General features: G+C 36.5%; 1 protein-coding gene and 1 long non-coding RNA gene across 2 annotated transcripts; one reads left to right on the top strand and one right to left on the bottom strand.

Moving 5' to 3' along the window:
• Positions 1–705: 705 nt before the first annotated feature.
• On the top strand, positions 706–6,371 carry LOC126827202 (uncharacterized). Its single transcript, XR_007682605.2, has 5 exons — positions 706–1,043; positions 1,528–1,885; positions 2,452–2,534; positions 3,419–3,479; positions 5,496–6,371. It is a non-coding gene; the product is annotated as an uncharacterized LOC126827202 (long non-coding RNA).
• Positions 6,372–9,395: 3,024 nt separating this feature from the next.
• Positions 9,396–18,883, bottom strand: LOC126828124 (uncharacterized). The gene is made up of 13 exons (XM_050557704.2): positions 18,811–18,883; positions 18,542–18,611; positions 18,176–18,256; positions 17,546–17,639; positions 16,892–17,116; positions 16,017–16,210; positions 15,554–15,642; positions 14,829–14,873; positions 14,241–14,348; positions 13,849–13,967; positions 10,961–11,468; positions 10,454–10,567; positions 9,396–9,755 (listed from the first exon to the last, which is right to left on the bottom strand). The coding sequence occupies exons 2-13, from the start codon at positions 18,570–18,572 to the stop codon at positions 9,639–9,641; spliced, it is 1,725 nt and encodes a 574-aa protein (XP_050413661.2). The 5' UTR covers positions 18,573–18,611; positions 18,811–18,883; the 3' UTR covers positions 9,396–9,638.
• Positions 18,884–24,424: the final 5,541 nt, after the last annotated feature.

Raw genomic sequence — 24,424 nt, forward strand, 5'->3', positions numbered from 1 at the left:
AATCATTAACTAAAATGAGTTTCCACAAAGCTTCACTTAGGTATTATAGCATTTCATTAAACTCATTGTCTGGTGTCTGTGCCCAAACAACGGAAATACAATGCCCCAAAAATGGAAATACCCCCCCCCCCACCTCCCAACCCCGGTTCTTGCGGTAAATTATATTACTACTTTTAGATTTTAGTTAACATTATCCTGCGCGTAACGGTTTCCTTTGTATCCGACATCGTCAAACATTATCCTGCGCGTAACTGTTTCCTTTGTATCCCATATCGTCAACATTTTTCTATTAAAAAGTGTGGTCCAACATAACATAATGGAAAGTGTACGAATACTACACATGAGAATAATAAATTCAAAGAACTTTTAACATTTGTGGGTCTTCTACGATGATGTCCGTTTAATTCAATGTCTCTATATTTCATTTTCACAACCCGATGCATTGATCGTCTAGACTATTATTATCCATTGCCTTCCTTCTGCCTAATTAATCCATTCTTATCCGTGTAAATGCCCTGAAATCCTATTAATAAATGTTATATCAACATCCAAACAAGTATTTAAACATCGTAAATTCTAATTGTGGGTCATTTGTTTAACATCTCAGAATTACTGAAACAATGAATCATGGCCCGTAGACAAGTCACGTGTCAACAGAGGGGTTTAAATGAATCTGGACGTCAACATCGTCAGTGCTCGATTTGCGGCTGGCAGAGATACAGTTGACACTATGGATCGACTTCACAAAGAAATGGTGTTAGTGGTGTTCGCACTCATCGTTATACTTGAGATTCAATGTCAGTTTCCTAGACAGGCCGCTTTCGGTGGTGGACAGGCTTCTTTCGGTCCCAACGTTGGGGGTCAAGCAATGGGCCCAGGAGCGACTCCTAATATTAATCAGCTTTTAGGTGGACAGCAGAAATTAGCAGATGCGTGTCAATATCTTAGGTCCCGAACAAGTATTTGGGGCAGCAACAACGCCCCTTTTAAACTTAGTACAGAAGGCTTTTATAGTGAAGTCAGAAGAGGATATCCAATTGAAGGTAAATATTAATTTCACTTTTAATAATTGTGTATCAACAAAACCGACTAAATTCAATCTGCAACCCGTTCTCTCCCCGCAAAGCTTATAATTTAGGGTTCCAGAAAAGAGTTTGGTTAGATTGCCTTCTATATGTTTTCAGTGGAAAACAGTAAGAAGCTTTTAACCAATTTGCACCCCGATTATACATCATTCCGTTTCATTAATACACGTAATGATTAACATTGTATGAAAGTCTATTTTCTGGACATGTTTTCAACGGGATTGCTTAAACGTAAAATAAATCAAAGTGAGTAATGAACAAAACCGTGTTGTATTCCAGTGGCTATGTAAACACACGATGATCTTCTTACACCTGCTGTACAAAAACTCTAAATCCAATAGACATACTGTTACCATCGTTATTTTCCATAGAATTTGTGTCAATATTAATAGCAAAATTGTTGAGCATTGCAATATTCGAATAATTGTTATTATTTTTTCAGTTGCCATAAAACCATGGACAAAATACCAACCAGATAATTTTACAGATTTTATCATTTATGCTACAGAGTTTTCTGGGACAGTAAACTTATTTCCCAATACAAGAATAAGTCCACAATTGTTGGGTGTTTTTAAGATTATGCCTCGGTATTCAGCTGGTGGACAAGGATTTATGTGTGACCCACACGCTATGGGCCCCGATGCTGTAGGAAGCGCCGAAGAAAGAAGAATTTTAATTAGCCGAGCTTTAAAACCCAACGACAACTTCTGGAATACGCGTCAATCTGCCATTAGACAATATGCCGGTTTCTTGTGGTATCCAACTGAAATGACTATGGGTGCAACTATGGTTCAGTTCACGTAAGTAGACGTTTTCTTCTTTGATTTAGCAAATAACGTAGGCGGTCTAGCGCTAGTGCTCTAGCCTCACGACCAAACCCGGTTCTCACATTTACCGAAGTATTGTGTTAAATCCCAGTCCATTCCATTTGATAAGTAACGATCTTTAATTTTAAAAGTATTCTTTCTGTATCACTACTAACCGTAAAGTACTTATATCTAAGTAATGGTCTTTAATTCTAAAAGTATGTTTCTGTATCACTACTAACCGTAAAGTACTTATATCTAAGTAATGATCTTTAATTCTAAAAGTATGTTTCTGTATCACCGGAATTACTTGAGATAAGCTATTTCTGAGTAATCATTATTAATTAGAAATTTCTTTGTATCACTACTAACCGGAAGTGCTTGAGATATAACCTATTTTCATAATATGTTTTTCTATAACGGCTAGCACTATAACTGGTTTATAATACCTTTTGAATGGTCATTGAATTTTAGATAATATTGCTACAGATATGAGAATAACGCCCACCCTCCACCACGATCACCCCTTTCAATTTAAAAGCCCTATTTATTTTTTGTAGAGCAAAATTAAAATCTGACGGACATTGGTATGAAATTAAATCCCGAAAATGGCCTGTTTACAACCCACCGGATCCATTTATAAGTAAGTAATTTTATGTCAGCCTTTAATACAAATGTTTATATTTCATAATTTGTCAGGACTGTCATCCAATAATAGACTGTGGAAAACTAATATGAATGATAAAAGCAAAGCAATTTGACAATGACAAAACTTTATAGTTCGTAATATAATGTATGGAGATATCACGACCTAACGCAGGCTTTTATATTTTAAAGATTTTACTATAATCTCAGTATAATCTCAATCCCAAAAGCTTTTGAATTGATACGATTGACTGGGGTTCGTAAATTGGTCGATTTCTGGCTAAAAGTTTCTTATATAATCTTATATTAGTGACTTTAAAAAGGATTTGCCCAGAATCTCCCGTAGATTCACCAAATCCAATCTATTCTTCAAGGTTTTCTGGACCCTACGCTGTTTTCTTAATTCAGCCCCGCCCCCACCCTCATTGCCAGGGTCCTCCTAAAGTTAAGCATTGAGTTGTCCCCGAGTCCCCACAAGGTTAATCATTGACTAGTTCCGGGTCCCGCACAAGGTTAATCCGGCCCTGTATAAGTTTGTAGTATATTTAATTCAAACATACAGGTACTTAAACAGGAGTTGATCTTGGGAATTTGTTATTCCTCTGTATTTCATGATGGGTGAGTCTGTGATTGTTTACCAATGGATATTGTTAATTAAAATATACGATACACTGCGATTTGTGTTCCAACCCAGTGATCGATATCTAAACCAGCTATGTGAGGCTTAGGTCTACCCATGCCTTAGCCTGGTTGTGTGACACTTTAAAAGGTCCAAGAAGAACGAACTAGCCAGTGTCGTCTCCTTGTTAACGGTTGAATATAACTGTCAAGACTGCCTTGTTCATTGCCATATAAGAAAAATGCATATTACATATTACATAGGTTTCAACAACCTTAACATGGAGCAAATGCAACAACTTCAACGATTGTTTTAATTAAGGTGGTATGTATGCCGAGGTTGACGCAGTATAAACAATAGCCATAATATATTTAACGCTTTTCGACGCAATTTACATATGGTATTATTTCTGCTATCATTATTATTATTATAAATTATAAACCATTATTGTAATATATTTGCCGCCATATATGTTGCCAGTGGTTAAATACTTGTACAATGACAAATACCTGATCTCTTGCTCAACCCATTAAGTGCATTCTAAAAATTCCTATACCCTGTTCGGTTATTCATACTGTTATTTATCTGTCATAATTTTGTCTGAGAAATCTTATTGTTAATCTGAAAAAAAAACTATTTTAAGACATGTACATATGCACTGCTAATGCGTCGTCGTGGGTCTTCCAAGTCAGTAAATTGTGAATGTAATAAGATTCCAGACCCAAACTCGATGTCCATTTATTCCAGTCAAGTTTTTGCTCGGATGAGCGAGAAGCCTGGAATCAGACTTCTAATTAAATCTGTAAACCCTGTAAAGTCTGCCTCGTTTAATAACTGTACAAGCGAATACACGGGCTTAAGCTATTTACCATTATATAAATATAGAACTATATATTATTATGCTAGCTTTAAGTTAAAACAATATATAGAATATCAGTTAGAGAGTTAAGGCCTATACATGGCAAGTGGAAGACAGGTCACGTTGTACTAAATGGAAATATTCAAAGAAATAAATGAATAAAAATACGCTTAGTTAAAAAAAATCAACCACTTTACCCCATTCTGTTACACATTAAATCGTAAATCATAGCTGTCTGCTTATATAGATATATCGTTATTTCATATAATCTAAACGTTTAGTATCTTTAGGAAAGGTATTGTATAATTTATACAATTAGCAAACAAATGTCAAATCATCAAAAGAGGAACGAGCCATCAACGTTCTGCTCTATACGAAACTAACGATGGAGATTTACTGGCCCACGAAATTCTTGTAAATAAACGACACGATCTGTCATTCCTCCATTTGTCTTTTCTGAGCCTGTCAAATTACCTGGGCATATAGGATCAGCGGTAAACTTTACATTTAGGTCATCTCGTATCTTATATATCATTGTGTCTGACCCTCCCCGCTTTATTAACATCAACGTGTATAGCTCTTGGTCATGTCTGTTTAGAAATGAAATTCGTTTGTCACAACGACGTATATTATGTCCTATATATAACTGACCAAATAATTATCCGATTTAATGGTCGCATTCTTGTGGCTTTTATTATTTATATTTTTTTTTAATTTCTCGCAACCATTCGAGGGTTTGGGGTCTTTTCCTTAGCAAAGACAGCTTGGGCCGTCCTGTTTGTCTTTGATTGATATTGTTTGACAAAAAAGCCATAACCCGGATGTGCCTATCGACTCCGTTATCCAGATGAGTCGTCGTTCAGTGGCTGTCAATCATTATGGATAGCTCAATGCAGGACTTCACTTCTTCTGTCTAGCTAAAGTCTGTGGGAAAAGTCGATCGAATAATATTCAAATTAGTATACATTATCGCGAAATAATTAAAAGATGCATTATGTAAGAACCAAATCTGCCTATTGCAGTTCTTTTTTCTGACTTCAATTGGTAATTATTATTTAGACATTTATTCACATGACAAGTCCACATTCAACTCTCTTAGACCATTGGATGGCTGATTATCTTTGCTAAACGTTGAAATGGAAAATAAAGACCATGTTTATTATCGTAGCAATGGTACTTGACAATCGAGACTAATTACGCGATTTCTTGTCAAAACTTCAGACATTCATAATTTCGCTCAGAATAAAATGATTTGACTGAAATTTTCAAAATGTTCATTTTTTATTATCTATTTTGAAACTATTATAGCAAGAACGGTTAACTCTTTATCTAAATTTTACCTAATGGATCTTTAATAGTATTTGTCGACCGGAAGTCTGTCTAGGTTAATGTCATTATAGATATGAAGATCTACTTTAGAACAAAACAATATGCCAACCTGTAATAAATGTAACAAACATGGATGTTCTTGTTTTTTTCAGCTCTGTCCAATTCAATCAACCAGTACCAGATGATGACAAGTAATATAGCACAGATGCAAAGGCAAATGGCGGGTGCAACTGCTGGCGCTCCAGCATAAATTAGCGCATAGTTTGGGGTTTTTTTTTAGTTTGTTTTAAATTTGTGCTTTATTAAATTATGAATTTATCACAGACGCTTGCACAAAAATAATCATATATTTTTATAATGAAATTTAGGTAGTTGATAACCGGTTTTAAGGTTATAATAACAAAACTACTATTTATTTTTGTCTGACTTTCCATTAATTTAATGACTGGAAATTGAAACCAATTGATACAAGCGGTTTAAAAATTGTAAAAATTTAAGAAAATAATTTTGTTAAGGACAGATATTGGTTAATAGTAAGTCCAGGGGAACTGCACCACACACAAACAATTACACAAGACAAACATACTGACAAGACACAAAGAAAAAACGCGGATCAAGTGAATGGATCTGGGGACCCGTTTGAAATTCGCGAGTAAAATGGCGGGGTAAAATCATTCATGTATCCTATGACCTTTAATTTATTGTTACGTATATTCAAAAGAAGTACCCTACCCCCACCCATGACATATTTTGAAGAATCGGTGTTACAGGATGAATTTCAAACCAAACATTGAGACATTTGTTAGGAAATAAGAGCTGGTTGGCTGTCATAAAGTGTTACAACAGTTGGTCAGTTGTAATTTTGAACAGATCAAGGCATACAGGCCAAGTCATTACCAAATAGTATGCGTCCGCCACTGCTGATGGTTGTTTAATTAATGTCAATAATCTATAAATATTTGTAAATATTATTCACTTAGATAATGGTGCCTGAATATGTATTTATAGATTAATATAAGAAAAAAAAAGGGAAATACCTGTTGTGTTGTGTTTTATTGTTTGATCTTTTATCTTAAAAGAAGCGGTCCAATATATATTTTATGAGATGAAATGTGCCCTACTGGTGTAAAAAAAAGGCTGGCGTAAGCCATACAGTGTAATATTGGGGAAATTCTGCCCAGACAGCGGCACTACGGCCTACCCTTATTTCGAAATCGAACTGACAAGAGATGTTTACGTGCACGCCAGCATGTACACGGAGATCTCAATTTTTCGTCCCAGCCACACGACTAGACACCGTTCCGTTGTCAGACCCTCCGTTCTGCACCACTGAAGGAAACCACGCTAGATAATCTCCGGGAACTTTCTCAGTCAATACCGGGGTTTGTCCACTGACACCTTGAAGAAACCTGGTTAATTTAGTGTGCCCTGCTTTAAATGTGGGGTGCTAAATCGTCATCCCAATTATGCGAAAAGGAGCGGAGCTTATCATTGGTTTTCATGAAATGATATGGGGTTTAGCGTCGATACTGTTCTGCTCCGACTGGGCTAATGAAGAAGGGCGTACGCCATGCAGTGTGTTATGATGGAAATTTTGCTGGTACTGCGGCGCTACGGCCTACTCTTATTTCGAATTCCAACTGGCAAGGGTTCTTTAAAGTGCACACAAATGTGTACACAGGACTTCGGTGTTCCGCCCCATTCAAACGAGTATACGTTGTCGCTTGTCTGGTCCTACACCACAGACAAGGAGGAACTACACCGGAAAATTCCAATGAACTTTTTCGGCCAACGAAGGGATCGAACAAAGGACCTCCTGGTTAGAGAGCCAATATCTTACTCACTGACCTACCGTGGCTCTCCTTCTCGTGGTATGAATATACTAATGTATTAGTTAGGCGGAAACCCAAACCCTAGCAGTAGCATACATGTAGCTATCTAGCAATCAATCAGTATTAATGAATACGTAAACCAACTGTGGGGGCCAAACTCCTCTCTAATTTTGAGGGACCGATATAGCATCTACGTTGTTTAAAGTGATAATCAAACAACCAGTGGCGCGAGAACGCAGTCGGTTGAGTTGGCCTTCACCGATCAGTTTTTCTAAAAAAAATTACTATAGGACACGAATTGGGTATTCAACACCTCTGAGTGGTTACACTCGTAAAGAAAGAATACTAAATCCCAGAATTTACTCGAAATTAACAGAATGCTTCCACATGTATGACACTATAGCAATCATAATCTCGGCCCACATTAATTCAAAGGCCTGCGCTATTAATCTATGAACACCAGGGGCAGTATGGTGCTATAAAATGAATTAATGGGTATTATCAAATACGTTATAGTTCGAATAAACCCCTCATTTGAAATTGGAATTACATATTATACTTATACTATTTATAGTTTACTATTCGTTACTTACAATCCAATACAAAATTGATTGACAAAATGTTGGCGAGTTAATCAGATTGCGATAAGCTACTTAAATATGTGAGGATGGTGTTGATATGGTGAGTAGCGGTGATAAAGAACGTATATTCAAAGTTATTGGGGTTTCAAACAGTATAAAAGAAGAGACGACGACCAGAAGAAACGAGGGGCGGAAACAGGATACCCAATTTTATCGCCTCCGCCATTCTTACCCCAATTCCCAAGTCCAACTATATATTAAATGTAACATTTTTTATTATAATTTAATCATTTATTTTAGTACTATAAGGTAATATACTATTCAAAAAAAGTAGGGGATATTTGATTTTGGGGGCATAATACTAAAATATGCAAATGACTACGAAAAAAGTCACTATAGAACCTAACAAAAGAAACATTTCCAGTTACATGTGACGCCCAAACGCACCAATAGCTACCGCATGGAATGCAGGTGATGCTTGGGATCATCATGGGGGTCCAACCCAAGATTTGCACGACTCTGACTTTGAATGTTACAGTCATTGTGGCATTGAATTCCAGGGTGGAAACATCAGTTTAATTGTTTTAGTGACCAGAAAACAAATTTTGATATGCGTCGGCTTACCCAAAATGAAAGGTTACGTGCCCTTGGCATGCTACAGATCGGCACAACACAGGCGGTTGTGGTGCGGACGATGAATGTTTCTCAGTCTGTCATAAGCAGGCTATGGTCCAGATACCGTGATACACAATCTGTACAGGACAGACCACGCTCAGGTCGACCAAGGGCGACAACTCAAGCCCAGGATCGATTTATCCGTACCTTGGCCTTGAGAAATCGTGTCATCACAGCAAATCAGATCAGCGCTCGTCTTCAAACAGACACTGGTGTGAGAGTGAGTGTCCAGACGATTCGGAATCGACTGCATAGGGGTCACCTTCGCGCCCGACGTCCTCGCGTGATCCCTTGTTTGAGAGATCATCACATTCAGGCAAGACGTCGTTGGTGTAGGGATCGTCAACACTGGGATAATCGACGCTGGAGCAATGTGATGTTTTCAGATGAGTCAAGGTTCACTGTTGATTTTTTGGACAGACGTAGGAGGGTGTGGCGTCGTCGAAACGAGCGCTTCCAAGACGTTAACGTCATCAGACATTATCGATTTGGGGGTGGTTCTGTTATGGTGTGGGGAGGCATCACTGTTGCTGGAAGAACGGCTTTACATGTTGTTGCAGGGCGTGTTACAGGCCAGTACTACCGGGACAACATCTTGGCAGTCCATGTTGTGCCGTTCGCACGACGTCATGGCCGCCGTTTCATCTTCCAGGATGACAACGAAAGATGTCACAGGGCCAGGATCGTTACAGGTTACCTCCAACAACAGAACATCACCACACTACCTTGGCCAGCACTGAGTCCCGACCTCTCCCCCATCGAGCATGTCTGGGACATGCTTGGACAGAGGTTACGTCAACGTCAACAACGTCCTGCCAATGTCCAAGAACTTGTTGCTGCGTTGCAACAGGAATGGGACAATCTGGACCAAAATGACCTTAGACGTCTCATTAGGAGTATGCCACGTCGGATCAATGCTTGTTTGGCAAACAGAGGAGGATTTACCCGTTACTGACTTGGTTGTGATGCTGTGGTAACTTTGCTGTTTGACCCCGGGTATCATTTTACCCTTATAATGGTCAGTCTGTGCCTTACTTAGTCTAACGATCATTTGGAATAAATCGATGAATGTGAACTTCATTTCATTTTGTCATTTGTTTCTTCGTCAGTTTCATTAGGTGACTTTAATAACACTTAAAAATCAAATATCCCCTACTTTTTTTGAATAGTATATATAGCAAATTTTTATATAATACATGTGAATATGCTATGATTTTGATATATGTTTAACCGTTGAAGGTTCTATATGATATTTACGATTCATTAACGAACTGATACTCCTATACCGTACACCTGTACTTGTTTTGGGTCTTTCAGGTTTTTCCTGAAAAAACATATAAAATGCGCATATTAAAGAGTCATTATCGCTATAAAAATGAACGTACCTTAGGTAAATCCACATAATTATAAAAACCGTTAGCTTCCCTTGGTTGTAGCCAAGCCACAACTGCCATATGGTTGAGCTTCATAGCAATCTTCTGCAATCTTTCCGGCCTGAAGTCCATCGGGGTTAGCCAATATGATAATATTGGTGTCCCTACTCCCGAGGGTAGCTAACGGATAGCGGCCTTAGAAGACGCGGTGATTAAAAAGTGATGCGATAGTCAGATGATTTGTCAAGGCATTTCAGAGCTAGAGGCACTTCGCCTGCATGGAAAATAACCTCGGGACAACCGACAGAGTTACGTCCCTTGTAGAATAAGTGCAACTGTTCGAAACAATCTGTTTTGGACCGGGTGTACTTGTGTTTTTCTCCAACAGGAGATTAAATCAGGGAACAGAGAGAACAGCTGATGCCGTCAGGACGTCCAACGTCTGACCTCTTATCGTAGGCACGATCACGCCACGGCCCGAAAATCATGGTTAATACATGTTTAGACAATATATTTGAACAATGCAGAACTGATACCTGTCGTATCAATTGGTATCTGACGCCCCACCCAGTTCACAGGTAGGAGTTTATGGACACAAGAAAAATCAAAGCTACGGAGAACAACAGTTGATATTGGGACTTGAACATACCTGTGTTAGAGATGAAGAGAATGAATGATGTCGTCGTCTATAATCAGTAGACGTAATGGCGGAAGATGTTGGCAGATCATCTTTGTTAATTTCTGTTCTTACAAAAGGCATTTCCTGTAACAACAAAATCAGTAAAGTTAGTTATTTTTCATGCTTCGGAGTGCATGGTTTTCGTTCGGAAAAAAAGAAGAAGAATTATTGTGCAAATTTGTGAAAATAAAAATACCACATATAATATAGAATGAACCTATGACCGACTTACTCAACTACTCTTCCCCTCTTCCAAGTATCCCAATCACTCCTGGGCTACAACGTATTGTATTGATCTGAAGCTGAAGTTTTATTCAGTTCAAACATAAGGCCACCATAAAGGGATCAGTATGATCAATATTTTCATTCGGAATTTGAAGGATTCGCCATGGTAATCAAATATTTGCATACGAAATCTGGTCTGCCCCTTTAAAGTTTTGGTATAGTATCTTTTGTAATTATTTTTCTCAAATCTACCTGAGGATTCTTATTTTTCCCGCCAGTTATATTTATTCTACTGCAAGGAATTTTTCTTAAATTTTCATGCACGGTGACAGCACTTGGTGGAGGCGGATCCTTCTTTATATCACTACCAAAAGACACTCTTCGAGGTCGTCTTGTTTCATAGCTGGAAGTCGTTGGTCTAGAATTAAAGACACTCGGTTCTTTTATTGAGCTTAATCTTTCATCAGTCTTTTTTTCGTATGTATTTGTTATGTGTGGCATTTCGTCGCGCTGTAATGAACTCTCAGACATTTGGTCATTTTCTACGGAGCTCGGTGCAGTTCTTGTTAATGCGAACTGTATGAGAGGCGATTCTTTTGAATGTTCCTGGGATGTTTTACTATTGATGTTCTCCGAAGACTCTTTTTGTTTTCGCCGGGCTAAAATGTTCATTTTTCTCTTCAGCACCGCTACACGATATTTGTTTGCAGCGATATGTATCTTAGCATTTCTGTTCTCCTCATGAAGTACTGTGTTCCATCTGTAAAAATTAAAAAGATTCAGTAATTCTTTAGAAATAGGTTGCCAGACAATGAATTACATACCCACAAGCTTAGTCTTCCGGGCTTTTTATATAGGTTGTCCCACTTTTAAAGTTTCAAGTCTTGAGGGATAGCTCCAGAATCTGAGTTATTTTAAACAGAAATCGCAGGGTGGCAAGATTTCAATTTCATGGACAGAAACTTCAAAACTATGAGTCGCTAAATGAGTCTAACAAATTTGAACAAAAGTTGCAAAAACTCTGACCTGCAAAGTATTTACAAGACGTTTGACTGACGGACATGGGCAATACATATCGGGTTAAAATAATTCTGTTCCATCAGTATGTCAATAATACAGGCTTCTGAAAATGTGATGCGACACTGTGGTGTGTGTTTGTTATAAATGATCAGGGCAATATCTGTGGAATTGTTGTTGGGGTAATCCATAGTGATCCTCCGATTGGGAACTGTTCTCCATGGGGTGCGCAATAATCACTTAGCCAAAGGCAATAACTCGGGAACTACATTTTCAATAATAAATAGTACGGAAACGTTAATGTAAATCGGTTAAGAACTTAACTCTTTAGAGTGCATACAGGACGATGCTGAGGTACCAACGGACCAAAGGGCAACAGACTAACATTCTTTTGATAGAAACTGGACTGAAATTAAAGAGGGTTTTTTTTTCAAATACGTGGCAATATTCAAATAAAATAAAATACGGTTATGAAGTATGGCCTACTTATACACCTACTTGAGTCCTATTGAAGAAAGGCGTTTGATTTAAATTATTTTAAAGGAGAACGAGAAAAGATATCTTGTACCTTACATGTCATAAACTAGTAGTAAAAATCTCGATATCTATACACTATAAAATTTGTGTAAACGCCCTTACGCGAGTCAACACAAGTGGGAGAAATATATTTGGCCACATAATGTTGTCAGTGGGTCTAAATGGGTTATGATCATTTGTAACCTTGCTGTATCATGGTTAAATATCGCCGCGCAATACACCCACACAACATTTATGTCTCAAACAAAAGACAATTACCATAGACAGCAAGAAAAACTCGGATGTTCACCAAATTCAATAAGGACCCTTTAGGTCTTCAAGAAATCTAATTTATATCGTGTTCACAAGCTTTTCCGGACATGTAAAATATCTCTAGAACAGAAAGTCCAAAAACTCTTCTCCAATCCCAATGTTTTCCACCAAATCAACAGGGTTCATCCAACAATTCAATGCTTCACGCCAAATTTGAAAACAAAATCCCGTTAAAAACTGTAGCGCCTATCGCGTTCACAGGCTTTTCGGGAAAGAGGGTATAACTCCGAAACGGAAGGTCACGGAACGCCGAATATCGATAGAGTTCGTCCCCAATGCTTCAAACCCCCCAAAAATAACACACTCCCTACAGTTCTGTATATAAAAACATGGGAGTGTATTTTGTGTAAATGTAGCGGCATATAATTTTAGAGTGTATAATATGTTTGTATTGTATTATTATATCACGATATTGACAATATGATTTCTTTATAGGAGACAGTCAATATTTACATTACTTATTATCTATGGTATTTACATCTTACTTGTCAAACTGTAAATCATTTTTACAGCTTTAAAACTAGTTAAACTGAAGAGCTCAAATGTTATAATCATGTCTCTATAGCACAACTAGAGAGAAAGAGAGAGAGAGAGAGACACACACACACACACACACACACACACACACAAACTAGGTCATTTCGGGACTAACATATAGCAGTGGGAGGAACCGCCAAAGGACCCAGAGAAAACCCACGAGGTTGGACAAGCGACCCCACTCCTTGTCGAAACCACGCCAGTTGACTTAGTGACAGACCTTGTACGCGCTAACCATTGGACCCCCCCCCCCCCCGCCCCACAACTGAAGAACCGAGCATTTATAACATGTATCTCTAGATATTAAAATATATTAGGGTGGGGAATGAAAGCCAAACATTTTTTTTATTTATTTCCCGATTTGGTCCTGTTAACATTTGTTCTTCAGTACAAGTGCTAACGATTCTGACTATTATTGTCCGACTTTGATTATATGCTACCGTACCCAAAAACCATATACCTTTCCGGACTCTGAAGGTCACAGATTGAAATGAAATAGAGTTTAACTTCCTAAACTTCTGCTCCGACTGGGCTAATGAAAACAGTCCTACGCAATACAGAGTGTTATGAGGGAATTTTTGCCTACGGCCTACTTTTATTTCGAATTTCAACTCTCGAGGGATATTTTACGTGCACGCCAATGTCACATCATGAAGACTATACATTGTCCCTTGCCAGGCCCTCCGTTCTGCACCACTGATAAGGTGGAACCACGCCGGAAAGAATAGCAGCCTTACCTATCATCGTCATCATCACTGGCTTCGTTACTGTGGATGTTTGTGGACTGTTTCTCAGCTAATGCCTTGGCTTTACGTACAATATCTTCTGTTGTCATGGTAGCCAATACGCCTGTCTTCTACAAAATATAGAACCACAAAAGTAATAATTATGTAAAAAATGATCAAATGCAACTAAAATAATTTTTGGTCAAATCTGACTGTATTTTTGTTCTATTTTGACTTTAAATATATTATAGTAACTGTCTACATTAACCTTCAACCGTAGAAAGGAGTAGCGAGAGAAAAATACGGGGTCATTGGTCAGGAATGTATTCTGAACATTAAATAGTGGAATATATCGAGGCGAACCGACTCGGTGGATAGTGAATAAAAAACAATTAAATACTTACAGTAAATCCGGTATTTTCCTTCTCGTGATCTTCCCATGCCATCTTTAATTGTCGACCCAAATCCACATTTTCTGCCAGAAGTTTTACTAACTCTTTACTATCAGGTTCCTGTTTATATATAAATTATTGTAAAAGAAACATAATTTGAAGATTCGGGGATATACACATTGCTCTTGGTTTGGCTACACATATAGTATCTTGATTAGGTATTCCACGATAGAACACCTACTGTCCTGTATGCAAAGATTTGTCTAGATCGGCGATTCGCGGTTCTATGGTTGCAAAGGAATAGAAGTTATCATCAGTCAATCATGACATACAGGCACATAAACCGGATATGGACTGGAAGTTCCAAGATGGACACCCTATGGTTCAAGATTTGGAAATATTCATCACTCCTTATAGCCAGCGTTTCCGTGGATAAATATAACATTACAAAATATTAACAGAAAAATGTGTTAAATGGAATAGAATTGTTCACAATGTTAAAAGTATTTGAAAAACGTTTTCTGTTTGGAAGATATTCAATTAATAATGACACTACCAGCTAATCATGGTACGTTAAAAAGGACATATATTTGATCTTACCGTATTTCCCTTTTTAATGATTTTCCTTAATCGTTCTTTTGGAACCTAAAACAGATTAACGATTCACGCATAAACTTGATAATGATTAAACGTATTGTTATTGTCGTTTTACATCATGCATGCAGGGCCCTCTCAAGTCTGTGGCGACCCAGGGCAAAAGCTTCAGTGACGCCCCCCCCCCCCCTGCATACTGTAACTGTGCCTGCGCTCAGTTTTTATACTTTTAACACTTTATCCAAATAACTATTTTTTAAATCAACTTATATGTAAATATTTATGTTCATTTCCCAGTCAACTCTCCAATTGATCGAAAAACCTGTAATATATCTTGGAAAAATCATAATTCTATCATCTCTATTTGCTGAAATATGAACTGGTTTACACAGGTTTAGAGGAAGCGAAGGTCGTTGATTTGCTACCTCCAAGGAGTCTAGACGATTAAGTTTCTAGGCGATTAATTTAAGGTCACATTACAAATCTCTTATGGGTCTACATGATGCAATACACTTGAACATTTGTGTAGTTTGCGGGTTCCGGTCCCTCCAGGCCACAGAATGACACAACAGGAACTACATTACAACACATCAGAATATAACTAAATCATTGTCCTTATAGTCACTGACTCAAATCCTCAATCAATAACGGCAGTTGGGATGATCGTCAGAAATATGATAACATTATAAAACCGCAGAATGTCTTTTTCAATAACGTCATACACAACGTACCTGTCTTTCTAATAAAGTGGAAACTTCCGTTGGAAACTTCACGTTTAACGTTTCATCTCTTTTCTCAGCAGATGCTTTCACATCCAAGCCTAAAAAGAAAGTTTGAGAAATTAATTATTACGCACCGGAGATTTTGGGCTGGAAATTACAGATTAAAAGATTTTAAGTTTCATCAAATACAATTATCATATTTGTTTTTAATTTCTTCTAATTAATGATTTATTAAATTGATATTCGCAGTTCGTAGTTTATTTCACAGAAATGTGTAAATGAATTTTGACGGTAGTTGGGGTTCTATCTTTAGCACAGAACTTCTGGTACTGGAGAATGACCCCAATGGAGGGCAGACATACTCGGTAAAGTCTAAAAGTTAGAGCCAACTGCAGATTTCAACAAGGGTAGAGGGCATTATATTATATTTTACACTAACCAGCCTGGTATTAATTAATATAGGCATACAAACCATCATTTGCTTCGTCAAGGAAGCTGTTTTCGCCGACGTCTGACGTCACTGTGCCAAGAACTGTTGTGGCACGTGGTGGTAGCTCGTGTTGTTTAGATGTGTTTATTGTAATAGCAGATTGAGCTCTTCTACAGATTGGCTTATATCTCCCGCCATTTTCCATAAAGCGATACATATTTTCTCTGTATAAATTACTATGTAATATGCAAAATAAACGAAACAGAAAGTTAAATATTGTCCTTTAAAAAATATATGTAATTAGAGTAACAAATCAGGACAACCTAAAACAATATCAAAAATCGACAAAAACTATAATAAGAGAAAAGCCACTCAGCAGATTTGTATGCGTTTAACACCATTTGACAGTTGGAATTCGAAATAAGAGTAGACCGTGGCGTCGCTGTCCGGACAAAATTTCCTTCATAGCACACTGCATGGCGTATGTCCGTCATCATTATACCGGTTATGCAGACCATTAGGACGTTGAATCCCCTTTCATTTCTTGAACATTACCTGTAAATTTTGTGGAGAGAGAGAGAGAGAAAGAGAGAGAGAGAGAAATGGGGTTTAACGTCCACTCGACACAAACTAGGTCAACTCGGGACCAACATATGGTTTAATTTTATTTCTATAATTCGCTTGCGCGTAGGGGTCTTTAGCGGTGGGAGGAAACCAGAGGACCCGGAGAAAACCCACGAGGTTGGACAGGCGACCCTACTCCTTGTCACGTACAACCGGGGAATCGAAACCCCGCCAGTTGACTCAATGACAGACCGTATGATACAGCGCGCGCGTGCTAACCAATCGGCCATCCAATCCCCCTAAAGTCTGTGGACAATCTTCTTCCACTTCCATAAGTCTAAATTAATACTTACTCTGATGATAATGATTTATATCTAACACGTTTAGAGTTTGAAACAAATAGATATTGCAGCTTCCCCTGTTCTTCTAATGATGTTTTTATCTGACGGTGTTTGTAGGAATTCCATACACAAGAATTGTGACCTTTCTCAAAGAGTTCACCATCATCCGGGTACTCGTTTCTAGACTGGCTGATGAGATTCCTGAGACATTCTTTCTGAACAATTTCTAGTGCAGATCTATGATGAGAAAACAGGGCGTTTGCATTACGTGTTAGATTACCATTTCATTAAAATAATTTAAAAATTCTATTGTATCTTTGAACCGAAGTAAGAAACGAATAGTGGAGTGGTAATGCCATTCTTACATAGAGACATGCTTCCATAGAGACTCGACACAAACTAGGTCATTTCGGGACTAACATATGTTTCAATTTTATTTCATTAATTCGCTTGCACGTGGGGATCTTTGGCAGTGGGGGGGGGGGGCCGGAGAAAACTCACGAGGTTGTACAGGCGACCCTACTCCTAGTCACGTTCAAGCGGGGAATCGAAACCACCCCATTTGACTCGGTGACAGACCTTGTGATGCAACGCGTCCACCTTAGCCATTCGGCCATGCAACCCCCACTCCCAAAAAAAAGAATGTCCAAGGAAAATTGTTCTCACCTATGTAATTTATAGCAAATGGTAGGAGTTGTGGTAACAGCCTGGCAGTAACTAACATTTCTATCAAGTATACACTCTTCTCCAAAAAAATCACCTACAAGAAAAACAAAATCACACTGCTGTTTTGGTGATAGGAGAGCAGAAATCGGGGATAGCTCTCTACGGTTAGTGATGAGGTAAGCTGCATACGGTTAGTGATGGAGCAAGCTGTAAACGATTAGTGATGGGGCTGTATACAAGCTGTCTGCGATTCGTGATGGAGCAACATCTACTCGATTCGTGATAGGCAATCTCCACTAACTCCATTGCGGTAGCGTAAGCAGAATTCTTGGGGGTTTTACTTTGTTTACCCAAACTGCCGATTGATGAACTGGGATGGATCTACTATGAAACTAATGTTCATGTCTACGCTATTGGTGGAACCGTTACTGCTTAGAATAGTAAAGTTAATGGATGAATTCGACGAGGTTTTAATTAACGTTTTTTTTCTTAAAAGGAACAACCCCACCGAAATAAATACACAGATCTCGTTGTTGGTTGCGAAGGGCCCCCAGAAAATTTTAAGCTTTAGGGCCTCTAAAAATGTAGGTCTGCCACAAACTGACACATTAAATCAACCAATACACTTACCCGAATCAAGAATTCCAACAACAAATTTCACGGTCTTCTGTGTATCTGGTAAGGTTATTTCTCTTGATAATCGACATCTCCCTAAAATAATATTATACATAAAGATACAATTAACAAATATCAGCTACTTAGACGCAACGTTGAGACTCTAAATATCAATATATGGCCACTTCCAACCTATCTTTTCATTCTAAATATAACAGTTCTTCTTCAGTTTTCGTCCATCATTTGACAATTCAGATTCAGAAGGACTCTATAATCTTGGTCGCTTTGGTATGTACAATATTTTTTAAAAACTAATACAAGTGTCTTGCTAACCAGTTTTAATCAGCGAAAGATTTATACCCATAACTGATGTATACATACCAGAAGCAATCAGAAAGATCTCGTCCGACATTTCACCTTGGTGTATAAGAACTTTGTTAGGAGGATATTCCTGGAAAACAAATCCGGTTCATATACTGTGTCAGAAGTGCTTTGGAAATCAAAAACAATATCAAAAAACAAAATATCACATTTGATATAAGAGTTGCATATGGCAGAAGGTAAGCAGATGGTATCGTATTTTCTAATATTTTGAAATCTTAATAATTTTTGACATCATAATATAACTTTGAAATAGACAATAATTCTACCTGTTTTGTCAATTTACCAATTATCTTTCCAATAATTTCACAGGGAATTGACAATTTACATTTATTACTGGACAGAAATTGTCGTTTTTCCTCTGATAAAACCTCGACAATATGTTCTACTACTTCATGAAATTTGTTGCGATTGATGCGGATAAACTGGCTGTGTTCTCGGGTATACATAGTGGCGGGTGGCGAGAGATCGTCTTCTGTACCTTCTGGAGAAACCAGTCCAATATACTCCCCAGTACCGTGATTATATAGAATGTTCGGCTGATAAACACTACGACTCTTTCCACAATTCATATCGTACGTAACCTCCACGGCTCCGTTTAATACGTAATAACAAGACGATTCGGATTCATCGGCTGATTTGGTAACGTATTCGTGTTGGTTGAACGTTTCATAAGTAACGACCAAACTAAGTGCATCTTTAACGTGATCTTGTCCCTTGTGGATCAATTTGAGTCCTTCCACGACACTTTTCATGGCTCTGAGCTCCGTTCTGGATAATGTTCTTGGAACGTCTTCATTCCCAGCTGCGGCGTTCCGCGCCATTATTTTTCGAGCTTCGTTTGTAATAACTACGGCACTTGTATGTGAAGTAAAAAGTCTCTTGTTGAAAACCAGCAAGGGTTCGGAATCCGATTCTTTCTCTTTTTCACGATGGAGAGTAAAGCCCTGGTAAAAATTGTGAGATTCTTTGGCGGCTTTCACAATTTTGTCCATTTTCCTAGAATAAATAAAAAAAGCATAAAAATTATGAAATCCGGATACAACTCCCAATACAAATCTTAATGTCATTATAATCTATGTTATAAAAATTTATTTGTTGAAAAACTAGGATTCATTATTGATGAAGGATTGAAATGTGCATTTGATAAATTTCATTCACCGTGTGTAATAACAAAAGAACATAGACAAATGGTTGGTCAATTTAGAATTTAATTTTAAAATCGATGATATACATATACAATCAAACCTAGGAAAATATATCTAGAAAAATAATCTCTTTTGGGGGTTGTTGAACCCGTTAAATACAAAAAAATTATTCCCTACATGGAAAACTTTCCGCCCAAACTCAGCTAAAATCCATGATATATCTGGTATTCAAATAAAGTTTTCATGATGAGTTGGCTTTATACACAAATCGATGTTCAATTGTTGGTTGTCGATATCACATTGTAGACTAAACAAATAAACGTAATCATTCCACTTTTAACAGCACTAGAGAGACCAGGAATGGAAATAACATGTTTTATTGTCTGAGTAGAGATCAATGTATAATTTTAATAAGATTTGTCTACAGATAACCTATAAATGCTACCACAGAAAATGTCAATCCTGATTAATCAATCCTTGTACTCGGGTTATTCCATGTCAAGGCTTAATATAACATGTTTACTTAGTAACTGCAAAATAAAACTAATTTGATATAAATTACAGATTTCACTATAAAACAAAATAAAACTAATTTTAATTTATGACGATTTAAATTATTACAGATTACACTATACAAAATGACCATAAAATTGCTTATAATGGAAAGCATACATAATTTCAAAACAAATTGATAGCATTTTCAACACATTTTCTAAGCTTAGCCACAAACCAAATGTAAATAAATAGCATCGTCCTGTCAATAATTATTCCAAGTCTAATATGTAAGGACTGATAACATACACTCTCGCAAGTCTTAACATAGTCCATTAAATTCCTTAATTCCAAGCTATCCACAACAGAAAACAACAGAATGGAATTATTATAGAAATAGTGATATAACGTCATTCGTATGCTATCTGAAACCATTTGATCATAAACAATCTAGTTTTCATACAGAACAACAAAAGAATTTTTATTTAATATATGATATCTTTGGTAGGAAAAATTATTAGTTATTACGTTATACTGTAGAAAGATAAGATAACCGGGAAATAAGTTGTGGTTTAATACTATTGTAATATTTCAATGTTTTGGTTTAATACTACGGTAAAAATTTAATGTTTTGGTTTAATACTATAGGGTAATATTTTAATGTTTTGGTTTAATACTAAGGTAATATTGTTATGGTTTAATATTACGGTAATATTTTTATGTTTTGGTTAAATACTATGGTAATATTTCAATATTGTGGTTTAATACTACGGTATATTTAAATGTTTTGGTTTTATACTAGGGTAATATTTTAATGTTGTGGTTGAATACTACGGTAATATTTTAATATTGTGGTTAATACTACGGTAATATTTCAATGTTTTGGTTAATACTACGGTAATACGGTAATATTTTAATGTTTTGGTTTAATACTACAGTAATATTTTAATGTTTGGATTTAATACTACGGTAATATTTCAATGTTGTGGTTTAATACTACGGTAATATTTTAATGTTTTGGTTTAATACTACGGTAATATTCTAAAGCTGTGGTTTAATACTACGCTAATATTTTCATGTTGTGGTTAATACTAAGGTAATATTTTAATGTTTTGGTTTAATACTACGGTAATACGGTAATACTTTTAAAGTTTTGATTTAATACTAAGGTTATATTTTAATGTTTTGATTTAATACTGCGGTAATATTTTGGTTTAATACTATACGGTAATATTTTAATGTTGTGTGAATATTTGGACCACGTCAACTATTGTTCTTGTCCTAGCTTTCCAGGGATAAGTACAATCTGATAAAAACACAGATCCTTTTTCGTTTCGTTTTTAGTGGGGTGGGAGGCATCGAAAGTAAAAAATAAACGAAACGAAATATAGATTTTTATTTTAATCAGATTTATATAAGCAAAACATGTAATCATCAGATAATCCTGTAAGGTATAGGTCTATTTTATTTTTTACTTCTATAAACATCACATATTGAAATTCCGATTGAAGAACTTTCACATTGTATGAATAAGGAGTCGGCAGAGAAAGCTCATAAATACCACCAAACAAACATGTCAAGTTTAGATCTTATTATCAGGAAAGAATAATAACCGCTTAGAACCTGTATTTTATTTGATATGGTAGATAATGACTGTTTAGATGTAATTAGTATAGAGGGTAAGTAAGTTTATACTGAACCTCGAGAAACACTCCTTTCTACAACTTGAGGGTCAATCATACATTCATTATATGGTTTATATTGATAATGAAAAGGTCTGCACTAAAGGCGGATGTTAAACAAACTGATAGTGATATTGGTATAATGATAAAGCCCCCAAAATACACACTACAAAGAGACAGTAAAAGAATCACTTTTAATTATTTCAGCTGATTGATATTAAAGATTATATTTCTTTAATACATCAAAGAATCAAACAAGTGGAACTTTGAAACAGTAACACTGTTGTCCAGAATTGATCCATCAATTTTCCCGAAATAGCTATCCCTAATCTATGTGACGGACATATTTTGTTATCTATCCATTAGGGTTATATATTAAAAATGAAAATAATCACTTGAACTCCTAGCCGTCTGTTTAAAAAAATCTCATTTTAAATACATAAAAAAAGACAATCATTTACTTAAATGACGCCAAACAATGAAAGAAGAAAACAAGTATTGTGCTTTGATATCATATAGATAATTAAAAACACGAGTGTCAGCAATCAAATTGTCCTCATGAAAATCTGGCGTATATATTTGTTAAAGCATATATTTGATTTGATTTGTGAAAGGGACCGTAGGGGATCAATGGTTTATATATATTTAATTCCTAGCAAACACAAAGGGGAGACAATAAAGTGACACGATAGTGGAAATTGAACAATAGAATTGGTGTTTGTGGTAACCCCAGTCAATTTAACCAAATCACTAATGAAATTTGTCTATTCAACCATACACGACAAATATCTTGAAACTCATCATACTTCAATAAAATAACTTCTGGTTTAATTATTCGACCCAAATAACAATTTCTATTAAGTAGCACTCTGAATTGCTCAGGAAACAGGACAACCCTAGAAAGATGTTAAGCGTGCTATCCCATACCTTGTCATACACTATCGTGGGATCAACAGCACAGCTTACATAGATGACAGCCATGTTCAGTTCACCTTAGGTGGTGTTAAAAAGCGCAAGAGAGAGAGAGAGAAAGAGAGAGAGAGAGAGAGAGAGAGAGAGAGAGAGTTTAACATCGAAACAAACTAGGTCATTTAGAAACTAACAAATAAACCAATGTTAGTACAATAATTCGTTTGCGCGTAAGGGTCTTTAGCTGTGGTTGAAAACATGAGGACAGGCGACCCTACTCCTTGTCACGCACATGCGGGGAATCTAAACTACGCCAATTGACTCAATGACAGATCTTCTGGACACACCTTCTGGACAGACAATCTTCACATGTAACTCTGATCAGTTACAATTTTAACGCGGTTCATTTGAAAATGTCTGGTATTAATGCGAAATCAAACTATTATAAGATAAGTAGAGCCCAGAACTTACAATTTGATGTGTTGTTATGGCACACACAGATTGAATTGTCTGGTTGTCACTTACTTCCTTAACACATCTTATTCTTAAATTATTTCTCATAGGCAACTGTACACAACAAAACACAGACCGTACAAACAGTACACGTAAACAGCTGCTGAGATTTATTTGATTAACAAGCAGACACCGTGGTATATTAAAGATGCATTGTGTAAAATTTAGAGAAAGGGTTGACAGTTCTCTCTATAATAGTTAAGAATAGACACTGAAGAAGGAATATATTGAAAATTTCAGTCAAATTAGTTCATTCTGAGCGAAGTTAAGACTGTTTGAAAAAAAAGGCGTAGTCTCGATTAATTATCATTGCAATACCGTTGTTACATAAATAAACAAAGTCTCGATTGGTCACTTTTAAATTAAACTATTTAATGGCAATCGTGTTTGGATCTGTTAAAATCACAACCACCCGATGGTTTAAAGAGTTGGGCGTGTTATGTGAATAATTTTCTAATAACTTTTATAAACCTATAACGGTAACTATCTTTGATCTTTGGGGTATACTCTATGCCCGGTATAACTTGCGGCTTTTAATACATACAGGGGAATTTGGAAGTGTGTCTTTAAACCTATTACGGATTATTCTTCCGTAGTTTTTTTTCCCATAAGAAAACATGATATAAGACTTTTCTTACTGGAATTCTGGGATATTCTCATTTTACGTATATGTAAACATAGCCGGTTTATAAGCAAAATAAAGTCCTCGACTTCGGTTATGTTGGGGAGGAAAGGCTTCAGAAAAAAGAACCGGAAAGAAAAACCTCGACCTGGGTTATTTTCTTCAGTCTTTCTTTCCCCAGCATAACCTAAGTCTTGTGCTTTATCCTACACATAATACATTTGAGACCAAAAGAAAGACCTGCATTAGGCAGATTTAGCTCTTACAACATGTATCTTTAAATCAAAATGTATATAAATATTTTATATATAAAGGTCAGCTATGAAAGTTTTGAATATTTATGAAAGTGTAGCCTGATGTATTACGACAGTAACATGTATTATGCTTATGTTTACATATTGTAATACTATTACACGTTAGTCAATATTTATATTAAATCTACAATACATGATGAGATTAACTTATAGAAAATAAAAATCATTAAAGAAAGTTATAATAGACATACCTATACACATCT

This window comes from Patella vulgata, chromosome 7, assembly GCF_932274485.2.
Source record: "Patella vulgata chromosome 7, xgPatVulg1.2, whole genome shotgun sequence".
Classification (NCBI taxonomy): domain Eukaryota; kingdom Metazoa; phylum Mollusca; class Gastropoda; family Patellidae; genus Patella; species Patella vulgata.